Source organism: Hyaena hyaena, unplaced genomic scaffold (assembly GCF_003009895.1).
Source record: "Hyaena hyaena isolate Hyena2069 unplaced genomic scaffold, ASM300989v1 scaffold_75, whole genome shotgun sequence".
NCBI classification, from domain to species: Eukaryota; Metazoa; Chordata; class Mammalia; order Carnivora; family Hyaenidae; genus Hyaena; species Hyaena hyaena.
In genome coordinates, this window is record NW_024080707.1 from 2,356,310 (window position 1) to 2,375,071 (window position 18,762).

The 18,762-nt window shown below is 36.5% G+C and overlaps 1 protein-coding gene across 2 annotated transcripts in view; it reads left to right on the forward strand.

The window, feature by feature from the left end:
* Nucleotides 1–18,762, forward strand: part of LEPR (leptin receptor) — a 74,601-nt gene that overhangs the window by 36,032 nt on the left and 19,807 nt on the right. For both annotated transcript variants that reach the window (XM_039233470.1, XM_039233471.1), the window contains 7 exons: nt 2,017–2,161; nt 8,952–9,242; nt 9,400–9,517; nt 12,180–12,379; nt 15,315–15,463; nt 17,274–17,433; nt 17,554–17,636. In XM_039233470.1, coding sequence (XP_039089401.1) covers nt 2,017–2,161; nt 8,952–9,242; nt 9,400–9,517; nt 12,180–12,379; nt 15,315–15,463; nt 17,274–17,433; nt 17,554–17,636 — 1,146 coding nt within the window. The remainder of the gene's footprint in view (nt 1–2,016; nt 2,162–8,951; nt 9,243–9,399; nt 9,518–12,179; nt 12,380–15,314; nt 15,464–17,273; nt 17,434–17,553; nt 17,637–18,762) is intronic.

An 18,762-nucleotide genomic window follows, 5' to 3' on the forward strand; every position in this document is an offset into this window, starting at 1 on the left:
GCACCTAAGGATGAGACGCTTTTGAAGTCCTGTAGAAAATACCCTTTCCTTGCCAAATGTACATGGCCTTTCTGTAGGAGAGCGAGCTATAATTTAATATTGTACCATTGGCTTTCATTTAAGATCAGCATTGGAAATGACCACATGAACAGCATGTCTGGATCGTTGGTAAATGCTTTTAGAAAAATTGTTTGATGTTGCACAATATCTCTTATGTACGGATACATGTTATATATTGAGGGGTGTGACAAATTCCTCCCAGAATTTAGTCCCAGAGAAAGCTCCACTTCGAGAAAGAATTTACATATAAATTACTATCTTTCTCCTTCTCTTCCTTTTCCCTCTATTTCCCTGTCCCTTACATGCATATGTGCATATGTGTGCACATACACACAGCTAAAGGACGACAGGAAGTCCAATTACAGAAACTTGACTTCATAGTAACTCTTTCACCTACAGACCTCTGGTTTCTGATTTTACAATTCAAACACTTTCTTTTAAATTGCTCAACATATATGTTTACATGCAGTGCGTGTAAAGTGTGTCAAATCCCTTTTGCATTCTTTCGGTATTTTTGGAGTACCTACTAGATGCTAGGAACTGTTCTACATGCATCAGGATGTACTTGGTGGTAGAGCGAACTGGAGAAGGGAGTTTGAGGGTACTGGTGGGGATGGTAGGTTGTGGCATTTAAGTGGAGGTGGGGAAGACCTTATTGAGAAGGTGACATTTGGGCAAGGATTTGAAGGAGGTTCGTGATGGAGATATATGGGGGAATTAGTTTCCAAATAGAAAAAACAGCAATTTAGAGGCCTTAAGCTGGATGAGAAGCTGGAAGCCAGGAAAGTGAGTGAGGGCAAGAGTAGCGGCAGATGAACCAAAGAGTAGGAGACGAGAAGAAGAAGGTTGTAGGGAGCACGGGCTGTGCATGGACTTTGGCATTTTCCTTTGTGAAACGAATTGTTATATAATTTAGAGTTAAGAAACTGTCTTTTTTTTTTTTTTTTTTAAGCTCTGGGCCAGTTTTTTAAAGGCTTTATTTTCATGAAGAGCAGAAAAGGAATCCTTAATGTCATGTGTGGGAAAAGTAGAGTTAAGGCTTCTCTGGGTTTCAGCTTTCTCATCTATAAAATGGAGATAATAGAATTTTAAATATAGGTGATCTACTATTGTGTAATACATTCCTAGTGCTTTTCACGCTTTGAGTCTCTGCTGTCTCACAGTTTAAGAGGCCAGGGGGTTCAGTAGCTTTGGAGTATATCATTGGAAAACTGAATTTATTTGCTAAACAATTTTTAGTAGTGGTTGTTTTATGCAGAATTAAGTCTCTTGGATCTTTGCCCTCTAGTGTGTAAACTGTATCTTGATTTACTGTAGCTTATCATCAAGTTCAGATTTTTAAAATTATTCGTACCCTTCTCTGTGAAGCTTTGTTCTAGGAATATTTATAATTCTCTGTCCACTCCTGCTCATTGTTTTCTACTGTGCATGTGTATTATAGATGTCAGTGGTGGCTTGAAGCTCTCCACTGACTTTAGCTGTATCTCTCAAACTTCGAAAGGTTAATATTCATTATCATTCAGGTAAAAATATTTGCTAATTGTCATTGTGATTTTCATCTTGGGCTCATAGGCTCTTTAAACTTTAAAAAAAATGTTTTAACATATTTATTTTTGAGAGACAGAGCACGAGTGGGGGATGGGCAGAAAGAGAAGGAGACACAGACTCTGAAGCAGGCTCCAGGCTCTGAGCTATCAGTGTACAGAGCCCAACGCGGGGCTCAAACTCATGGACTGAACTGTGAGATCGTGACCTGAGCTGAAGTTGGATGCTCAAACAGCTGAGCCACCCAGGCACCCCGCTCTTTAAACTCTTATTGACAAATGTGCAAATTAATTCCACTGGGGTCACCTAAGATTTTAATTCTTTGACATTTGTTAGGAGTGCTCATCACCAATTTTGATAAAGGTTCCATGTCAACTTGATGCCCTGATGTTTTCAAATAATATTTAATAGGCTGATGAGACTATCTCAGCTACATCTCTGCTGGTAGACAGTGTGCTTCCTGGGTCTTCATATGAAGTTCAAGTGAGGGGCAAGAGACTGGATGGCCCAGGACTCTGGAGTGACTGGAGCGCCCCCCTTATCTTTACCACACAAGGTAGGGTTGCTAATAGCAGCTCCTATTGATTGGAGAATATGCTTTCTGATTTTTTCTTTGGTCTGTTATACGCATCTTAAATTTTGGGGCAGTAAAGGAGGAATGCAGTATTTATGTTTTATTTAAGTTTTGACAGGTTAATTTGTTAATGAAAACTTGTGTACAGGTTTCCAAGTTTACATGCATCCATAATAGTGTCTTGCTGGATTAACTCTTTCTTACTCAAAAGATAGAATTAATAGAAAGATTCCAAATTCACAAATTTAGAACCTTACCTGTATCAATGTTTTCTGAATTTACATTTAAAGTCATATATGCTTATTTGACATAAATTTATAATATTCAAATTTCATTTATTATATTTTATATAATATAATAAATAATAACATACTAAAATAATTTTTTCCATTCTAGATGCTTGCTTTTGAGAGTTTTCACTGTTAATATTCATATTTTTAAAGTTAAGTTTAACATCAGAAAAACTGTGGTTTCTTCAGAACTACCTCATGAAATTGGGGCAGTGCTTTACAAAGAGGCCCAGGAGCCTTAGAATAGCACAGCTCTGTTACATGCTAACTTGTGACCATAGGGAGAACTTTGTGGCCCTTTGCCAATTGTCTGATCTGTCAAAAGACCAAAATTATTCCTACTGAAACTCATGTAGGGTTGATTATGGATATATAGAGACAGCAAGTACTGTGTAAATCACTGAGAAGATAGTTAACACATTTAACTAAATAAGTTCATGTATTGATTACTTACTATTTAAAAAGCATTGCTTAGTTAAAAAGTCAGTAGCATTAGTAGTTTAAGAGCACTGACTTTAGACTCTGACAAGTATATAGAAATCCCGGCCCCACCACTTATTTGGAAAATTTCTTAACCTTTCTATGCCTCCCTTTCCTCATCTGCCAAATAGAGATGTCTTTATATGATAGAATAGCACAACACACCTAATGTGTGCAATGTGTGAATTAGAGGATTCTCACATAGCAAAGTTGCAAAAAAAAAAAAAAACAACAACCCTGGTTCACAATGTATTATTTCTACTGATGTTCATCGCATTACTGAGCATAGCTCAAATAAGTGAGGTCACTGGTACGGATTTGGAAAGCTGCCCTTAATGTTTTCTTGTCCTGACCCTTAGTAAGCACTCAGTAAATGGTAGATACATGGATGGTTTACAAATCCACAACTTGATATTCAAAATCTCAGCATCTAATAAAGGTGAGAGGTTGACATGATACATAACTAATTGCACGAGCAAGGTTGTCAGGAGAGCTGACAAAGTGCTAGACAACAGGAAGGATTGGTTCTCTCTAGGAAAGTCAGGAACCTTGTGTGAACAAAGTTAGAAAACATGAATTTCTCATCACTATTCATCAAATAATTATTGAGCAATGTGTGTAATATGGTGCTGACAACACAGCTTCAGGGTTATTTCCACGGAAGGTCAACTTTTCTACCTTCATAGGTCCTAATGACCAGCTGTGAGTTATGCAGCAGGGAACAAATTATAACATCAAATTTTAAAGACTATCCCATGAAAGTTTTTACAACAGTGGGATGGGGTGAAGTGGGTGGAAGAGGAGGGAAGTAGGCCTGACACCCACTCTGAGTGGCCCTGTGACCCCTTTCCCTACCATCTGGTGAAATGTTTCTCTTTCACACACAAAAAATGGCTTTCTTCTTTATGATTTTACTTCTTAATTAGATCTGAAAACCTACCTCTCTGAAGAAGAGGGAAATTCTAAAAGAATCATTGTTATTTTTAAAGTCTGCTAATATTTAAGTCATAACATTTATGCCTTTCTAGAATAATGGCTCTTGGTAATGTTTTCAGTGGGGTTAAGATGAAAAAATTGTTTTAATGTTTATTTTTAAGAGAGAAAAAAAGACAGAGTGAGAGCAGGGGAGGAGCAGAGAGAGGGAGACCCAGAGTCTGAAGCAGGCTCTAGGCCCTGCAGTGTCAGCACATTTCATGTCGAACCCATGAACCATGAGATGACGACCTGAGCCTAAGTCAGATGCTTAACTAACTGAGCCACTCAGGCGCCCCTAACGTGAAAACTTTGATCCAGTATAATATGATAGTTATTTCTGTTATATTTCATGTAGGATTTTGTTTTGGATTGTTCAGGTCAGGTTTTTTAGACCTTTGGATGGACATAGGGTTAGTTCTGTTTTTCCTTGTACATAACCCTTTCATACTACTGTTACTGTCTTAGTTCAAGTCAGTATCTGCAGGATTAAATTTGTTTGGTTTCTTAATATGTTGGACCATATTTTTATGCTTTTGTATATAATGTAAATCAAATTTATTAATATATATTATAAAGCACATACATACGCATATATATGTCCTTCCCTATGCATATATTTATTGTTTTGTGTACCTAACAGCACTAAAGATATGTTTTGTTGAGAAGAAATTTTGCCAATTTATTTGCTTGTGCAGTCTCTAAAAATATTAAAATTAACACCTATCCTTTTACTTATTCACACAAGTATGTCCCTCTAGTGACTTTATTTTTTTTTCCTAATGTTTTATTTATTTATTTATTTATTTTTGAGAGACAGACAGCATGAGGAGGGGAGGGTCAGAGAGAGAGGGAGACACAGAATCAGAAGCAGTCTCCAGGCTCCTAGCCAGCCATCAGCACAGAGCCCGATGGGGGGCTTGAACCCACGAGCCGTGAGATCCTGACCTGAGCCGAAGTCAGATGCTCAACCGACTGAGCCACCCAGGTGCCCTCCTCTAGTGACTTTAGACATCCCAACAGAAATATCTGAAAATGAGTGAAAAATAAAGCCAGACAATGAGTAAACGGCTCCCCAAAGGGCAGAATTTGTTGATTTAGCAAAAGGTAAATGTGTCAAGGTAGCTTACTAGTTTAATGAACTTAGATGGCTTAGATGCCACTGAGTGGTACTGGTAATTTTTAAGTGAAAGACAGAAACTTGCCAAATAGAAAGCAGACCAGGGACACCAAGAGTGGGGAGAAAAGCCTACACACTTCAGTAGCTCCCAGGCACATTTCTGAGTTACAGTATCATCTCCCGTAATAATGTAATGGTGGGTACTGAATCATAAATCAAAGGTACAGTTAGCTTCATACTTCCCTACTGTATAACAACAACAACAACAACAACAATAACAATAATATTGACAGTTACAGATTCTTCCTGGGTTTAAAGCACTGCTTTAAGTGCTTTATATGTATTATCATTATCCTTTCGATACCCTCTGAGGATCGTACTGATATTTCCCCCTTTTACAGACAAAACAATCGAGATTTAGAGATGTTAAGTAATTTGTAAAAGTTGGCATAATCTAGAGCTGGCAATCCAATCCCAGTGTTCACATTTGTACACACTAATACAGTGATTAAGTGCATGATGTATATTTATGCAAGATTTCTGGTGTCACTAAAAATTGATACTGGGAACTAATAACCAGTAAGCTTAGTTACATAGAGCATTTTAGTGGGACCCCTCACTTCCCTCATGATTTCTGATAAACGAGGTGTCAGTGTTGCTTAGGTTCAGATTTTGGTTTCGCTGAGGTTACCTTCACAGCACTTTGCACACCTCACAGCACTTACTGCACTTGAGGCTTGTTCTTGAGTGGTGTGTATCAGTGAAGTATTTTTCTCCAAACTTGGGAGCTTTCTATCCTTGTGTAAAAGCATTTGGATCCCTTTCCCTTAAATCTAGGTATTTAATATTATTAGATTATCTTCTGTTGTTCACTGATAAGGTGCTATAATGGCATCCACCAAACAGAATCTTACAAACATTCTGTAAGATTGAGGCATTAACTCATTTAGAATGAATTAGCACACTTGCTTTATCATTTCCAAACACTTTGGATTTTATGGATTTTTTTTTGAACAGAGGTTGTCTGATGTATTGCTGCCAGAGCAAACAGAATATTTTCAGTACCTTTATAGTTACTACTTTTTATTCATTTATTTATTAAAGCTATACCTACCAAGTACACAGTTAATGAAGCATCAACCATTTCTTTTTTTTTTTTTTTACAAATATTTTATTGTCAAATTAGTTTCCACATAACACTCAGTGCTCATCCCCAAAGTGCCCTCCTCCATGCCCACCCCCCCTCCCCCCCACATCCATCAGTCCTCAGTTTTTGTCAGCATTCAAGAGTCTCTCATGGTTTGCCTCTCTCCCTTTCCCCCACCATTTCCGCCCTTCTTCTCCCCCTTGTTCCTCCGTCAAGTTCCTCCTAATCCTCCTATACGTGCAAACATATGATATTTGTCCTTCTCTGCCTGACTTATTTCGCTCAGCATAACACCCTCAAGGTCCATCCATGTTGCTACACATGGCCAGATTTCATTGTTTCTCATTGCCATGTAGTATTCCATGGTATAGATAAACCACATCTTCTTGATCCATTCATCTGTTGATGGACACTTAGGCTCTTTCCATGTTTTAGCTATTGTGGAGAGGAAGCATCAACCATTTCTAATGAAGGAATTCTTACAGATTTTTTGAAAATGAATTGTCTAGGTTCTTTGTAGCTGTGGGGAGATCTTGGACTTTGAGAGGAAAACCCAGGACCCTGGCAGAACTTATGAAGTCTAACAATATTGCAATTAAGTTATGTTACATACTTAAAACCAGTTTAGAAGTGCTGACTTCTTATAGTACTTTCTTAATCATATTCTTGTGCTGCCAAAGAAGACCAGAAACGTTTCACACTTGGCAGTGCTTATAATGCGTAAGAGAAAATATTTTCCCCTCAAAAATAGGAAGTCTGCTTTGAAAATTTAAAACTCTATTTTCTGTAGCTATAATTAACACATTGTAAACTAACTTTAACTAAAATGTTTTTGATTCATGATTTATGTTTATGTAAGTAATTCACTAATATTTATCAACAGGTTTTCCTCTTTTAATGATATTCACTAGTATAGACCCTGCAAAGGTATTGGTACCTGGTCATCAGAAGAAAATTATTATTTTCTTATTTTACAAATTAAATGTTGTGTAGTACCTTACACAAGAATAAAAAATATATTTATATTATTTAAAAAATTAAACATTCATTTCATATCAATTTCTGTATATTCAGTGTAAATTTTACACATCACTGGGTTTTTAATAGCTTACTTTTCTTCTTTGAAGCTAATATTTTAATATTTAATCATGCCAAAATACTGTGACTTTAACTGCATTTCTTGATTAAGGCTTACTGAGGCATTCAATTTTGGAGTGAAATGCTTTGAGTTTTTTAATTATCTTTAAACATAAAAGATTCGGCTTAGCTTTTGAAATTTAATGTGTACTCTTTAAGAAATTAAATTGCTCAAAGTTTTGAAGCCATTCAGTAATGATATGTGGAGCATATTGAAGGTAGGTTAATGATCTTTTAGATCTGTGCTAGGTACTTGTGTGCAGTAAGTAATGTACTAACGAAGCTTGAGTGCCATCCTAGGCTAGGGTTAAAAATCTAATGGACTGTCTTCTGTCAAGTGACTTCATGCTACTCATTTTTTTCCTGTTATGCTTGACTGCAAACATACAAAATACAAATGTTTTGTATGGATTCTAAATACAAGGCCATGGGATTTAGCCTGCTATTGCAAAAAAGAAAAGACTTAAATAATAAAAATCAATGAAGTTTTTCATTTTTGTTTTGGGGGATAATCCAGATGATAGATATAGAAACAGATACTCATATTCTCTCAGAAGAAAATGGGTTGTCATGAATTCTACAACTAAAATATACTCTTCTTGTAATGCACTGTGTCAGAAATGACTTCTTAGGTAAACAATCACTTTTATTCTGTTTCTAATTAAAAATATGGGCAAACTATGTTTCCAACAATAGGGGACCAAAAGAATAATATAGAATAGTATAGAGGCATTAAAAATAATATTTTAGAAAAATATTGGTTCCTCTTATCCTTAACCAGAGCATACTGGCATTAAGTAACTTAAAATATTACAGATCAGTATTTTTTTTCCCTGTTTTGGTACGTTTGTGCATTGTTGATTTTATATTCGCTAACTAGTTCTCTTTTTTTAATTGTTTTAATGTTTATTTAATTTTTTGAGAGAGAGAGGGAGCAGGGGAGGGGCAGAGAGAGAGAGAGACAGAGACCGAGGCACAGAATCTGAAGCAGGCTACAGGCTCTGAGCTGTCAGCATAGAGCTGATACGGGGCTCAAACTCACGAACCATGAGATCATGAGATCATGACCTGAGCCAAAGTTGGATGCTTAACCAACTGAGCCACCTAGGCAACCTGTCCGTAACCAGTTCTTTTATTTAAAGCTTATTTTTCAACTTTACCTTCTGAGTTGAAATTTTCATATATCCAAATGAGACAAAAGCAACCACCACTTTTCTTCAGGATTTTGCCTTATTTGATTTGATTTGATTCAAGAACTCAGCCTAAGTGTCACTGAGTCTTATGGCAGAGTATGATGGAAAACATGTCATTGTGGAATTAGATGACATTTCATTCAAATTAATTTTCTGCCTATGAATTAGCAAGTGACAATTACTCATTAAAACATATTTTGTAATAGGTAAGTATGTTTAGAAAATATGGAGACATTTTTGGAAGTTCAAGTCATTTGGGAATGGGAATGCATGGATACTATATAACTGTACATAAATGGGCAATACAATGCATTTATTTTATTTTTGACAGTATGATCCTGATTGCATTGTGAATCTTTTCTATGCAGCATAAATTCCATACAGGATGTTTTTGGTCTTCATCTGATATCCTCCCTTTCTTCTCTTATTGCAGATGTCATATACTTTCCGCCTAAAATTCTGACAAGTGTCGGGTCCAATGTTTCTTTTCACTGCATTTATAAAAGTGAAAATGAGATTGTTTCCTCAAAAAAGATTGTTTGGTGGATGAATTTGGCTGAGAAAATTCCTCCAAACCGGTATAATGTTGTGGGTGACCATGTTAGCAAAGTTACTTTTCCTAATTTGAATGCAACCAAGCCTCGAGGGAAGTTCACCTACGATGCAGTGTACTGCTGCAATGAGCATGAATGCCACCATCGCTATGCTGAATTATATGTGATTGGTAAGAATACTGAACTTCTCTTCATTTCCTTCTGCAGACAGGTTTTTATTATGGACCCTATGTTAGAGTCCCATTGATAATGTAAGGAAATTTTATTTTCATTAAAAAATTTGTGGTGATTTTGCTTTGTATTAATATTTTAATGTGTTTTAAATAGATGTCAATATCAATATATCATGTGAAACTGATGGGTACTTAACTAAAATGACTTGCAGATGGTCAACCAATGCAATCCAATCACTCGTGGGAAGTACTTTGCAGTTGAGGTATCATAGGTATGTATTATTTTTGCTGTGTTATTATTCTGTGGATATGGTGAGATAAAACTTTTTATAGAAATATCATCAGGAAAGTACTCTAGTAGATGTTCTTCCTAATAGAGGAGGTATTATGTACTTAATTAGGAAATTTTTTGAGGGATTAAATAAATTGGTGTGTTTTGAAAAAATTTACATTGACTTAAAAAATATAACTTGTTTTTACCTCAAATTCTTTTTCTGATAATCAATTGATTTTCCATAATTGCCTTTTAACTACTGAATGGAATCCAGGAAGAATTGGCTTCTGTACATTTTAGTTTGACTTAGAGAATTGATTGGAGGGGAATATCTACAATTCTAGAAGTCCAATATCATTTGCTAAAGATTAATCTTTTGGAAAAAAGTCCAAAGTAGTTGCACAAAGATTGTAAGAGGTAATATAAATGCTTTTAGAAGTAGGAAAGATTAAAAAAGAAATGCTTAACAAGAAGTGAAGTGTCAGGGAGCCTGGGTGGCTCAATCGGCTGAGCGTCCGACTTCGGATCATGTCATGATCTCGCAGTTTGTGGGACTGAGCCCTGCATCCAGTTCTGTGCTGACAGCTCAGAGCCTGGAGCCTCTTTCAGATTCTGTGTCTCCCTCTCTTTCTGACCCTCTCCTGCTCATGCTGTTTCAGAAATTAAAAAAAAAAAAAATTAAAAAAAAATTTTAAAAGAAGTGAAGTGTTGTAATAAAGAGTAATTTGTGTTTAATTTTACCCTTCGCTGTTTTAAAATGAATCTAAGACATCATCTTCTTATAGTATCATCTGAAATAATAGCACTCTTAATTAGGAAGAGGTAGATACATTTTTATTTTTATAAACTCTCCTAGTAGGTTTCAGTGATGTGTCTGCTCTCAAACACCCTGCCTCAATTTGTGTTCATACTGGGCTCCATATTGGGGTCTTCTAGTTTGTTTATTTGTCCTCATTTATTCTTAAAATCTAAATTTCTACTTGAAAAACAAATTCCTTTCCTCAAGCACTGTGATCTGAATTCTGTCCCTAAAGTGACCAGTCTATTTTTATGTAGTGTTGGGGAAAAAAAATGGGGCAATTTCTACATTTCTTACATGGGAATAATAGCTGGCTTCATCTTACTTGATAGGAGGATTTTAAAATCAATAGAATGTTCATGGGATGCCATTTTACTTTTATATCTGTCTTTACATTCCTTCCATGGCATTTTCACATTAAAAAAGGTATTTGCGGATCACCATCACATAAACTCTGTGCCTCAGTTATATTGTTAATATTTACAGAAGAGTGTGAAACCCCCTGCATGTTTGGGGTTTTTTTGTTTGTTTGTTTGTTTGTTTTACCTCTCTAAGCCTCGATTTCCTTGTCTGTACAATGGAGCAAACAATAGGACTTTCAAGGTTTCTGTGAGAATTAATGATAAATCCCACTTAATTATAGTTAAGTGATAGAATTTCTCCTGGTAAATATTCAGTAAATGGCTATTGCTGTCATGAAGACAGAGATATAACCTTTGCATTCCAAATGGAGCATTACTGTGCTTCTGTACATGGTCACAGTTCTTTTTACCGCACATGACTCACGATGCCTTGTTCTCATCTCTCCCGTGTCCCCACTAGCACTCATTCACACACAGACACCCCAACGATTGTAATTTTGTGGAAATAGGTAGGAAAGGTGTCACAAAAAATTGAAACAGAGAAACCAAAGAATGTGTAATCACTTTACTCCATTTTTATGGAAATAGAAAATGCTAATTTAACCACTTAAATACCATGTTCAGAGCAAATAGTGGCAGAAGGTCTATTTCATAGGAGAAATGCTTTGTATGTTCTGAGGTAGAATGTTGATTGGGACACAGTTAATTTTCTTCTCTGAGAAAATGTGTTACATATTTAACTATATGATTCAGATACAAATCAAAGATTGGCATTATTTTCATTGTAATGCTTTGAACTAGAAAATATTAGGAGATTGTCAATTAAGCTATAATTTGCTATCAGTTGTGTCTTCAAATTGTGGTGGAATTTAATCCCTATTTAAATTGTAAGGGATTTATCTTCCTTCCCATCTCAGGAATGCCCCGATACTACTTGTGATCTACACTTTTAAAATGGTATCAGTTAAGGGGCGCCTGGGTGGCTTAGTCGGTTAAGCGTCCGACTTTCGCTTAGGTCATGATCTCGCGGTTCGTGGGTTCGAGCCCCGCGTCGGGCTGTGTGCTGGCTGCCAGCTCAGAGCCTGGAGCCTGTTTCAGTCTGTGACTCCCTCTCTCTGACCCTCCCCTGCTCACACTGTCTCTCTCTCTCTCCTAGAAATAAATAAAAACATTAAAAAAAAAAAATCTTTTAAAAAAATGGTATCAGTTAATTATTAGCTTAACTTTCAAAATGTTGTAGTTTCTACCTCTAATTGGATCCTTGTCTTCTTTTTAGAGCAGTACCATCTATTTTATTTGCATTTCCACTTAGTATCTAATATAAGGTTTATTGTCATTTTTATGGAAATGCATAAAATTGGGATACAGTAGGGAAATCAAAAATGCCTTTCCAGTAAGAACATCTGTTTTAAGTGGAATAAAAACTATGGTATTCTCTCCAATATCTTATCATTTTCATCAATGTTGTATATTAATGGACTGTTCTCGTATCTTTTAAGGAGCAGCCTTTACTGTTCTGATGTTCCATCTATTCATCCCACATCTGAATCCAAAGATTGCCATTTGCAAAGAGATGGTTTTTATGAATGTGTATTTCAGCCAATCTTTTTATTATCCGGCTATACCATGTGGATTAGAATCAATCACTCTTTGGGTTTACTCGACTCTCCACCAACATGTGTTGTTCCTGATTCTGTGGGTATGTCAAACTGTGTTTTGTGTCTTCATTTTTATTAGCAGATTTCGATTCAAGTTGATTCATGGTAATTGTGTTTTACTATTTTCAGATAAGCCTATTTTTAAACAAAGTTTTTGGGTGTTTACAGTGGAATTGAGAAGACAATCAACCTTAGAAAGTTTTACTGTTTTTATGTTATTTTAAATTACTTATAGCACAATGTTTTTGTGATAGGAATATTTTCAGCATATAATGTGATAAGTTATATTGGTCATTGGGAATAAAATGTAGCAGTAATATTATTGTAAGTAATGCACTACATTGTTTTTCTCCCAACGTACTTATGAAAACATTTGGTGTTTTTAATTTAGAAATTTAATTTGGATATTGTGATGGATTTTGTAATCTGAGTAGTCATAACACAAGGGTTTAATTTGTGAGGCTGTGTAGGGTACAGAAGGATTCAAAATAACTGCAGTGAAGGAGAAAAAAATAGATAAAGATGATATCCATTGTGATATTTTTATTTTTTATTTTTTTTTTAAATGTTTTATTTATTTCTAGGAGAGAGAGAGACAGTGTGAACAGGGAAGGGTCAGAGAGAGAGGGAGTCACAGACTGAAACAGGCTCCAGGCTCCGAGCTGGCAGTCAGCTCAGAGCCCGACGCGGGGCTCGAACCCACGAACCGCGAGATCATGACCTAAGCGAAAGTCGGACGCTTAACCGACTAAGCCACCCAGGCGCCCCCCATTGTGATATTTTTAAATATGCTTTAAAAAAGATCCATTGATTTCAAAGGATTAAGAATATATTGAAAGAATATTTTGAAAAATATAATACATTCCTTGAATATTGCTGCAAAATTTTTGAGAAATGACCTATTTATGATTATGCAACAGAGGTAAAAGAATATCTTTTGGTCCTATATACTATTTTGTTGGGAAATTATGCCAAAAATCAATATTTAATTCATGATATTTTCAAATAATTAGTACATATCTGAATTAAAACCTGTATTTTGTTAAATATATGATAAAGTCATAATTTTGGGGTTTTTAAATTACCATAGAGTCCCAATTAATTGATTCCCTCTCCCTTCCCCCACACACATGCACATGTGCGTGCGCGCACACACACACACACACATACTATTTAGTTTGGTTCCATTTAAAGGGATTTTATTGTAAGGAGTACTTCTCTGGTACTAAGTATCTTGGAATAGCATGGAATTCTCTTACCACTCTCTACCCCGCAAACATGCACGTTAATAACTTCACATGTAATATATGACAATATTAATTCATTTCTATATGCTATTGGAACAGTCTTTGATGTTATTCTTTAAAGTACTAAAATAAAGAGTTTAAGTTAAGGCTTCCTAGTACTAGAAAACAAGGAGGAGATTCCACTTTAGGATCCAAATGCCAGCTCCATGTGTTACTAGCTCTGTAAACATGGGCTAGACATGTAAGTGCCATGTGACTAGTTTATTACCCATAAAATGTGGAAAGCTTCTCCTTCCTCCTCAGCATGCATGTTGTGGGGATCATGCAAACTCTTGAACTTTAAAGCATCCTTTCTGCAAACTAGATATTCATGGAATATATGCATATGGTATCCATGTGATTCAGTCAAGTAAGATCACAGATTGAATGTCTTAGCGTCGCTCGCATATTCATATTTCCTTTTCTGAAGAGGAATTAACTTTTCAGGAGTTGAAATGCATGTCATCTTACTGGTTGGTAAAGAATGTCTTCTTCATACATGAAGAATTGAATAAGCATGAGAAACATTAGTAATGAAAAGGTATAGAGGTTTTGGTCATCAGCAGTCTAAGGTATTATTGACAAGTGCAGAGCTTCAGAACTTCAGAGTTCACACTACTCTGCTGGAACATTGGGACTTTTAGTTCCCAAATATGCTGAGCTTGCACATTGACTTGTACTATTTTATTTTTTTAAAGCTCTTCCCCTTCTAGTCATCTTTGGCTCTATTTCTGCCCTTCAAAAGCCTGTTTTCCTCAGATGATAGAGAACCAAGGCCTTACTCTGTAAGACCATCTCTTACCTTAACCTAGAGATACTTAATAATAGATTGTAGGGCAGTTTGAAACTCATACATGTGGTAATGAATGCAGTGCATGTTGTAGTTTTCTTTAAAAAAATTTTCTTTAATGTTTATTTTTGAGAGAGAGAGAAAGGCAAAGTACGAGCTGGGGTGGGGCAGAGAGAGAGAGGGAAACACAGAATCTGAAGCAGGCTCCAGGCTTAGCACAGAGCCTGATACGGGGCTTGAACTGCGAGATCATGAATTGAGCTGAAGCCAGATGCTTAACCGACCACCCAGGAGCCCCTAAAGTTTTTTTAAGTTTGTTTATTTATTTTGAGAGAGAGAGAGAGAGCGTGCACGTGCGAGCAATGGGAGAGGAACAGAGAGTGAGAGAGGGAGAGAGAGAATCCCACACAGGCTCCGCATTGTCAGCTCAGAGCCCGATGTGGGGTTCAAACTCATGAACCATGAAATCATGACCTGAGCTGAAATCAAGAGTCAGGCCTTAACCCACTGAGGCACCAAGGTGCTCATATTTTTCCTTTTATTAAAAAAGCTCTATGTAAAACAGAGGTTGCTTTTAATATTTATCACGTGTTCAGTATGGATTCTTTTGCCTGTGGAACTAATGGCTCAATTTCTAGTCAGATCTTACAATTACTTGCAGAGTGACTTGGTCAGTATATTGATTTTGTTTTTCAACCAACCTCACTATTTACGAAATAGAGATAATCCCTTACTTATCTATCACCTAAAATTGCAGGGGATCAAGTGAAATAATGAGAAAGCTTTGAGAAGAAAATATTGCTTTATAGAGTATAAAAGATTATAACATCATAATAATGTTTTTAAAATATTATCACTGTTTAAATTGCTGTTATACAGTACTGTTTTTAAAATTTCTAGTGAAGCCACTGCCTCCATCCAGTGTGAAAGTGGAAATTACTGTAAAAATTGGAGTATTGAAAATATCTTGGGAAAAGCCAGTCTTTCCAGAAAATAATCTTAAATTCCAGATTCGCTATGGCTTAAGTGGAAAAGAAGTACAATGGAAGGTACATTTTACCTAGAAATGTCTTCACCTTGCCTCACTAAATGTTATTTCTTATAACCATTTAAGAATTTTATTACATAAGATTTATTTTACTAGCATAAAAGTACAACTTCCTGTATTCTATAGCTATTTTTGTTAAGTAGATATTTCTATAGGTCTAACCCTTTTTAAAATTTTTTCTAATGTTTTTTATTTATTCCTGAGAGAGAGAGACAGCATGAACAGGGAAGGATCAGAGAGAGGGAGACACAAATCTGAAGCAGGCTCCAGGTTCTGAGCTAGCTGTCAGCACAGAGCCTGACGTGGGGCTTGAACCCACGAACTGTTGAGATCATGACCTGAGCCAAAGTCAGCCGCTTAACCCACTGAGCCACACAGGCGCCCCAGTCTAACTCTTTTTAAAAGAATCATTTTAATGTTTATTTTTGAGAGAGAGAGAGGGAGAGAGAGAATGAGAGAATGAGTTGGGGAGCAGCACAGAGAGAGAGAAAGAGCAGAGGATCTGAAGTGGGCTCTGCACTGACAGCAGAGAGCCCAATGTAGGATTCAAACTCATGAACCGTGTGACCTGAGTTGACCTGAGCTGAAGTTGGGCACTTAACTGACTGAGCCACCCAGGCAACCCTAGATCTAACCCTTTTAAGTTATGACATTTCCTGCAACCCATCATTTCCCAAAATGAATTTGACAGAATATTGAAATATTCCTTGAAAAAAGATTACATGGATGAATAAATGTAGGAACCTCTGTATCATTGTGTTCCTAGTACAGAAATGCACTGTGTTATATACTAAAGGTTTAGAGAGGTCCTGCATCAGAGTAACATTTGTGACTTTATTCTGTGTTTCTCAAACTCAGTTTAATGAGGAGCCCTTTTTCCTTTAACATGTAATATTCTTTAGTATACTTATGTTCAATGGGACACATTTTGGAAGAAGCCGCTTTTACCAAACAACCCAAATCACACCCATAGTGGCAAGTATGCATATGATGATAGGTCATGTCAGTTTTCAGATGGCAGCCAGCAAAGACCCAGGAATATCAGGAACCCATATTATGCCTTTAGATCATCCTGATTTTAGCAGAAAGGAATGTGACAGTTTACCATCTTATTGAGGAGACTATCAGAGATACCACTTGTAACCACTCAGTTAAAATTATTAAGAATTTCTGTGGGTAGAGGATTAGTGGACAGAGATTAGTAATAGAGTTAAGAGCAGTTGGGAATGAAGTTGCAAGTAGGTCAGTCCAAATCTTGGCCTGAGAAGGAGACCATAGATGACTAGGACAGTCCTTCACTTGAAGGAGCTCAAGATCCAAGCCAAGTATTTCTAAAGCCAGAAGACACAAAGTCAGCTTTCTGTTAATTTTGGAATAGTATTAAGATTTTAAATAAAATGCAGTTCAGAGCCCCTTAGCCACGTAGGTGTTAGAAATGATTACTCTAGGGGCGCCTGGGTGGCTTAGCCGGTTAAGCGTCTGACTTTCGCTTAGGTCATGATCTCGCGGTTCGTGGGTTCGGGCCCCGCATCGGGATCTGTGCTGACTGCCAGCTCAGAGCCTGGAGCCTGTTTCAGAGTCTGTATCTCCCTCTCTCTCTGACCCTCCCCTGCTCACACTGTCTCTCTCTCTCTCTCTCCTAGAAATAAATAAAACATTAAAAAAAAAAAAAAAAAAAAAAAAAAAAAAAAAAAAAAAAAAAAAAAAAAAAAAAAAAAAAAAAAAAAAAAAAAAAAAAAAAAAAAAAAAAAAAAAAAAAAAAAAAAAAAAAAAAAGAAATGATTACTCTAACATTTAAGCTTATTTTACAGATGTATGAGGTGCATGATGCCAAATCCAATTCTGCCAGCGTCCTGGTGCCAGACCTGTGTGCCGTCTATACTGTCCAGGTGCGCTGTAAGAGGCTGGATGGGCTGGGATATTGGAGCGATTGGAGTAGTCCAGCCTACACAGTTGTCACAGATATAAAAGGTCTGTAGAGATTTTGTAAATGTGTCTTAAAAATTCATAAGGGTGTGTGTTTCAAGTAGGACTAAAAACTGTTTTTTTCTGAGAGCATGTGTACAACTTGGGCTCCTTGTCTTTCTGCAGTTCCTACCAGAGGCCCCGAAGTTTGGAGAATAATTAAAGAAGATACCACTAAAAAAGAGAGAAATGTGACTTTACTTTGGAAGGTATTCCTGCCTTTTATATTATTCTTAAATTTTATTTTTATGCTCATGAAAATTTACTTCATTGTTCACAATCCTGTCATTTTTTAGGCTCTGCAGTTTGAGACTTCATTTCAGTTTTGAGATGTGATTGCAGATAGCTATGATGCACTGGCACGGAGTTAGGGAACTTCATTCTATTCTCAGCTGACTATATTATAGCTAAGGCGGTATTATTTTGGCAAAGTTGCTTAGATGCTTCAGCCTCATTTTTCTCATCTGTATAAATGTAGGGCTGGACTAGATGATACCTGCTAAAATCCTACTCCCCAGCTACCCAGATTGTTCCACACCCTGCAGGCACACGTGTATGCGTTTGCATTTATTTTTTTCTGTTTTTTTCTGCCTTTGAGGAATCTTGATGACAAAAAAAAAATATATTGAGAAACACTTCCAGTCTATTGTAGAGAGTCATTTTCAATGGTTTTATAAGGCATTGGCAGCACTGAATGTTATTTGAAACAGGTGGCAGTAATGGGGGTAGTGGGGTGTGTTCTTAATGCTCTGTAGAATGGAAGAGCAGAATTGGACTAGATATGTATTTTACATTGGAATCATCAGTGATCTGGTATGATTTTTTTGAAATGATGGGGCAGAAATTCTGGGGTGACATATACATGGTTCTGATAGCCTCCATTACTTGAATTAGCAACATATGAGAAGAAAACAAATGATACTAGGATTAACATAAATGATGATTAATATATTTTCAGCTCTTTCTTGTTGTTGCTTTACAAAACCAGACAGTTATTCCTTGTTGGTTTTTCAGATGAGGAAACTCTTGACTCTCTTCTGGTCTTTCGTTTCTCTAAAATTAGTGTGAAACTTCTCAGTAGAAAAGTGTCCTAATTGTATCATCATTAATTATCTTTAAATGATTTATTCTCTAACTCTTAAGTGGACAAAAACCCCAAAAGGAAAAAAACTAAGTTTCCTGTGCTCCATACCCACCGCGATGCCTTCATTGTGTCTGTGATCAGACACCAGCCCTATCCTGCCTCACCTCCCCATACTTCAGCCTTGAACTAGACAGGGCTTGCCCTGGTCTGAACCCTGCCTCCCAGTGGGGAACGTATAAGAAGAGTTCATG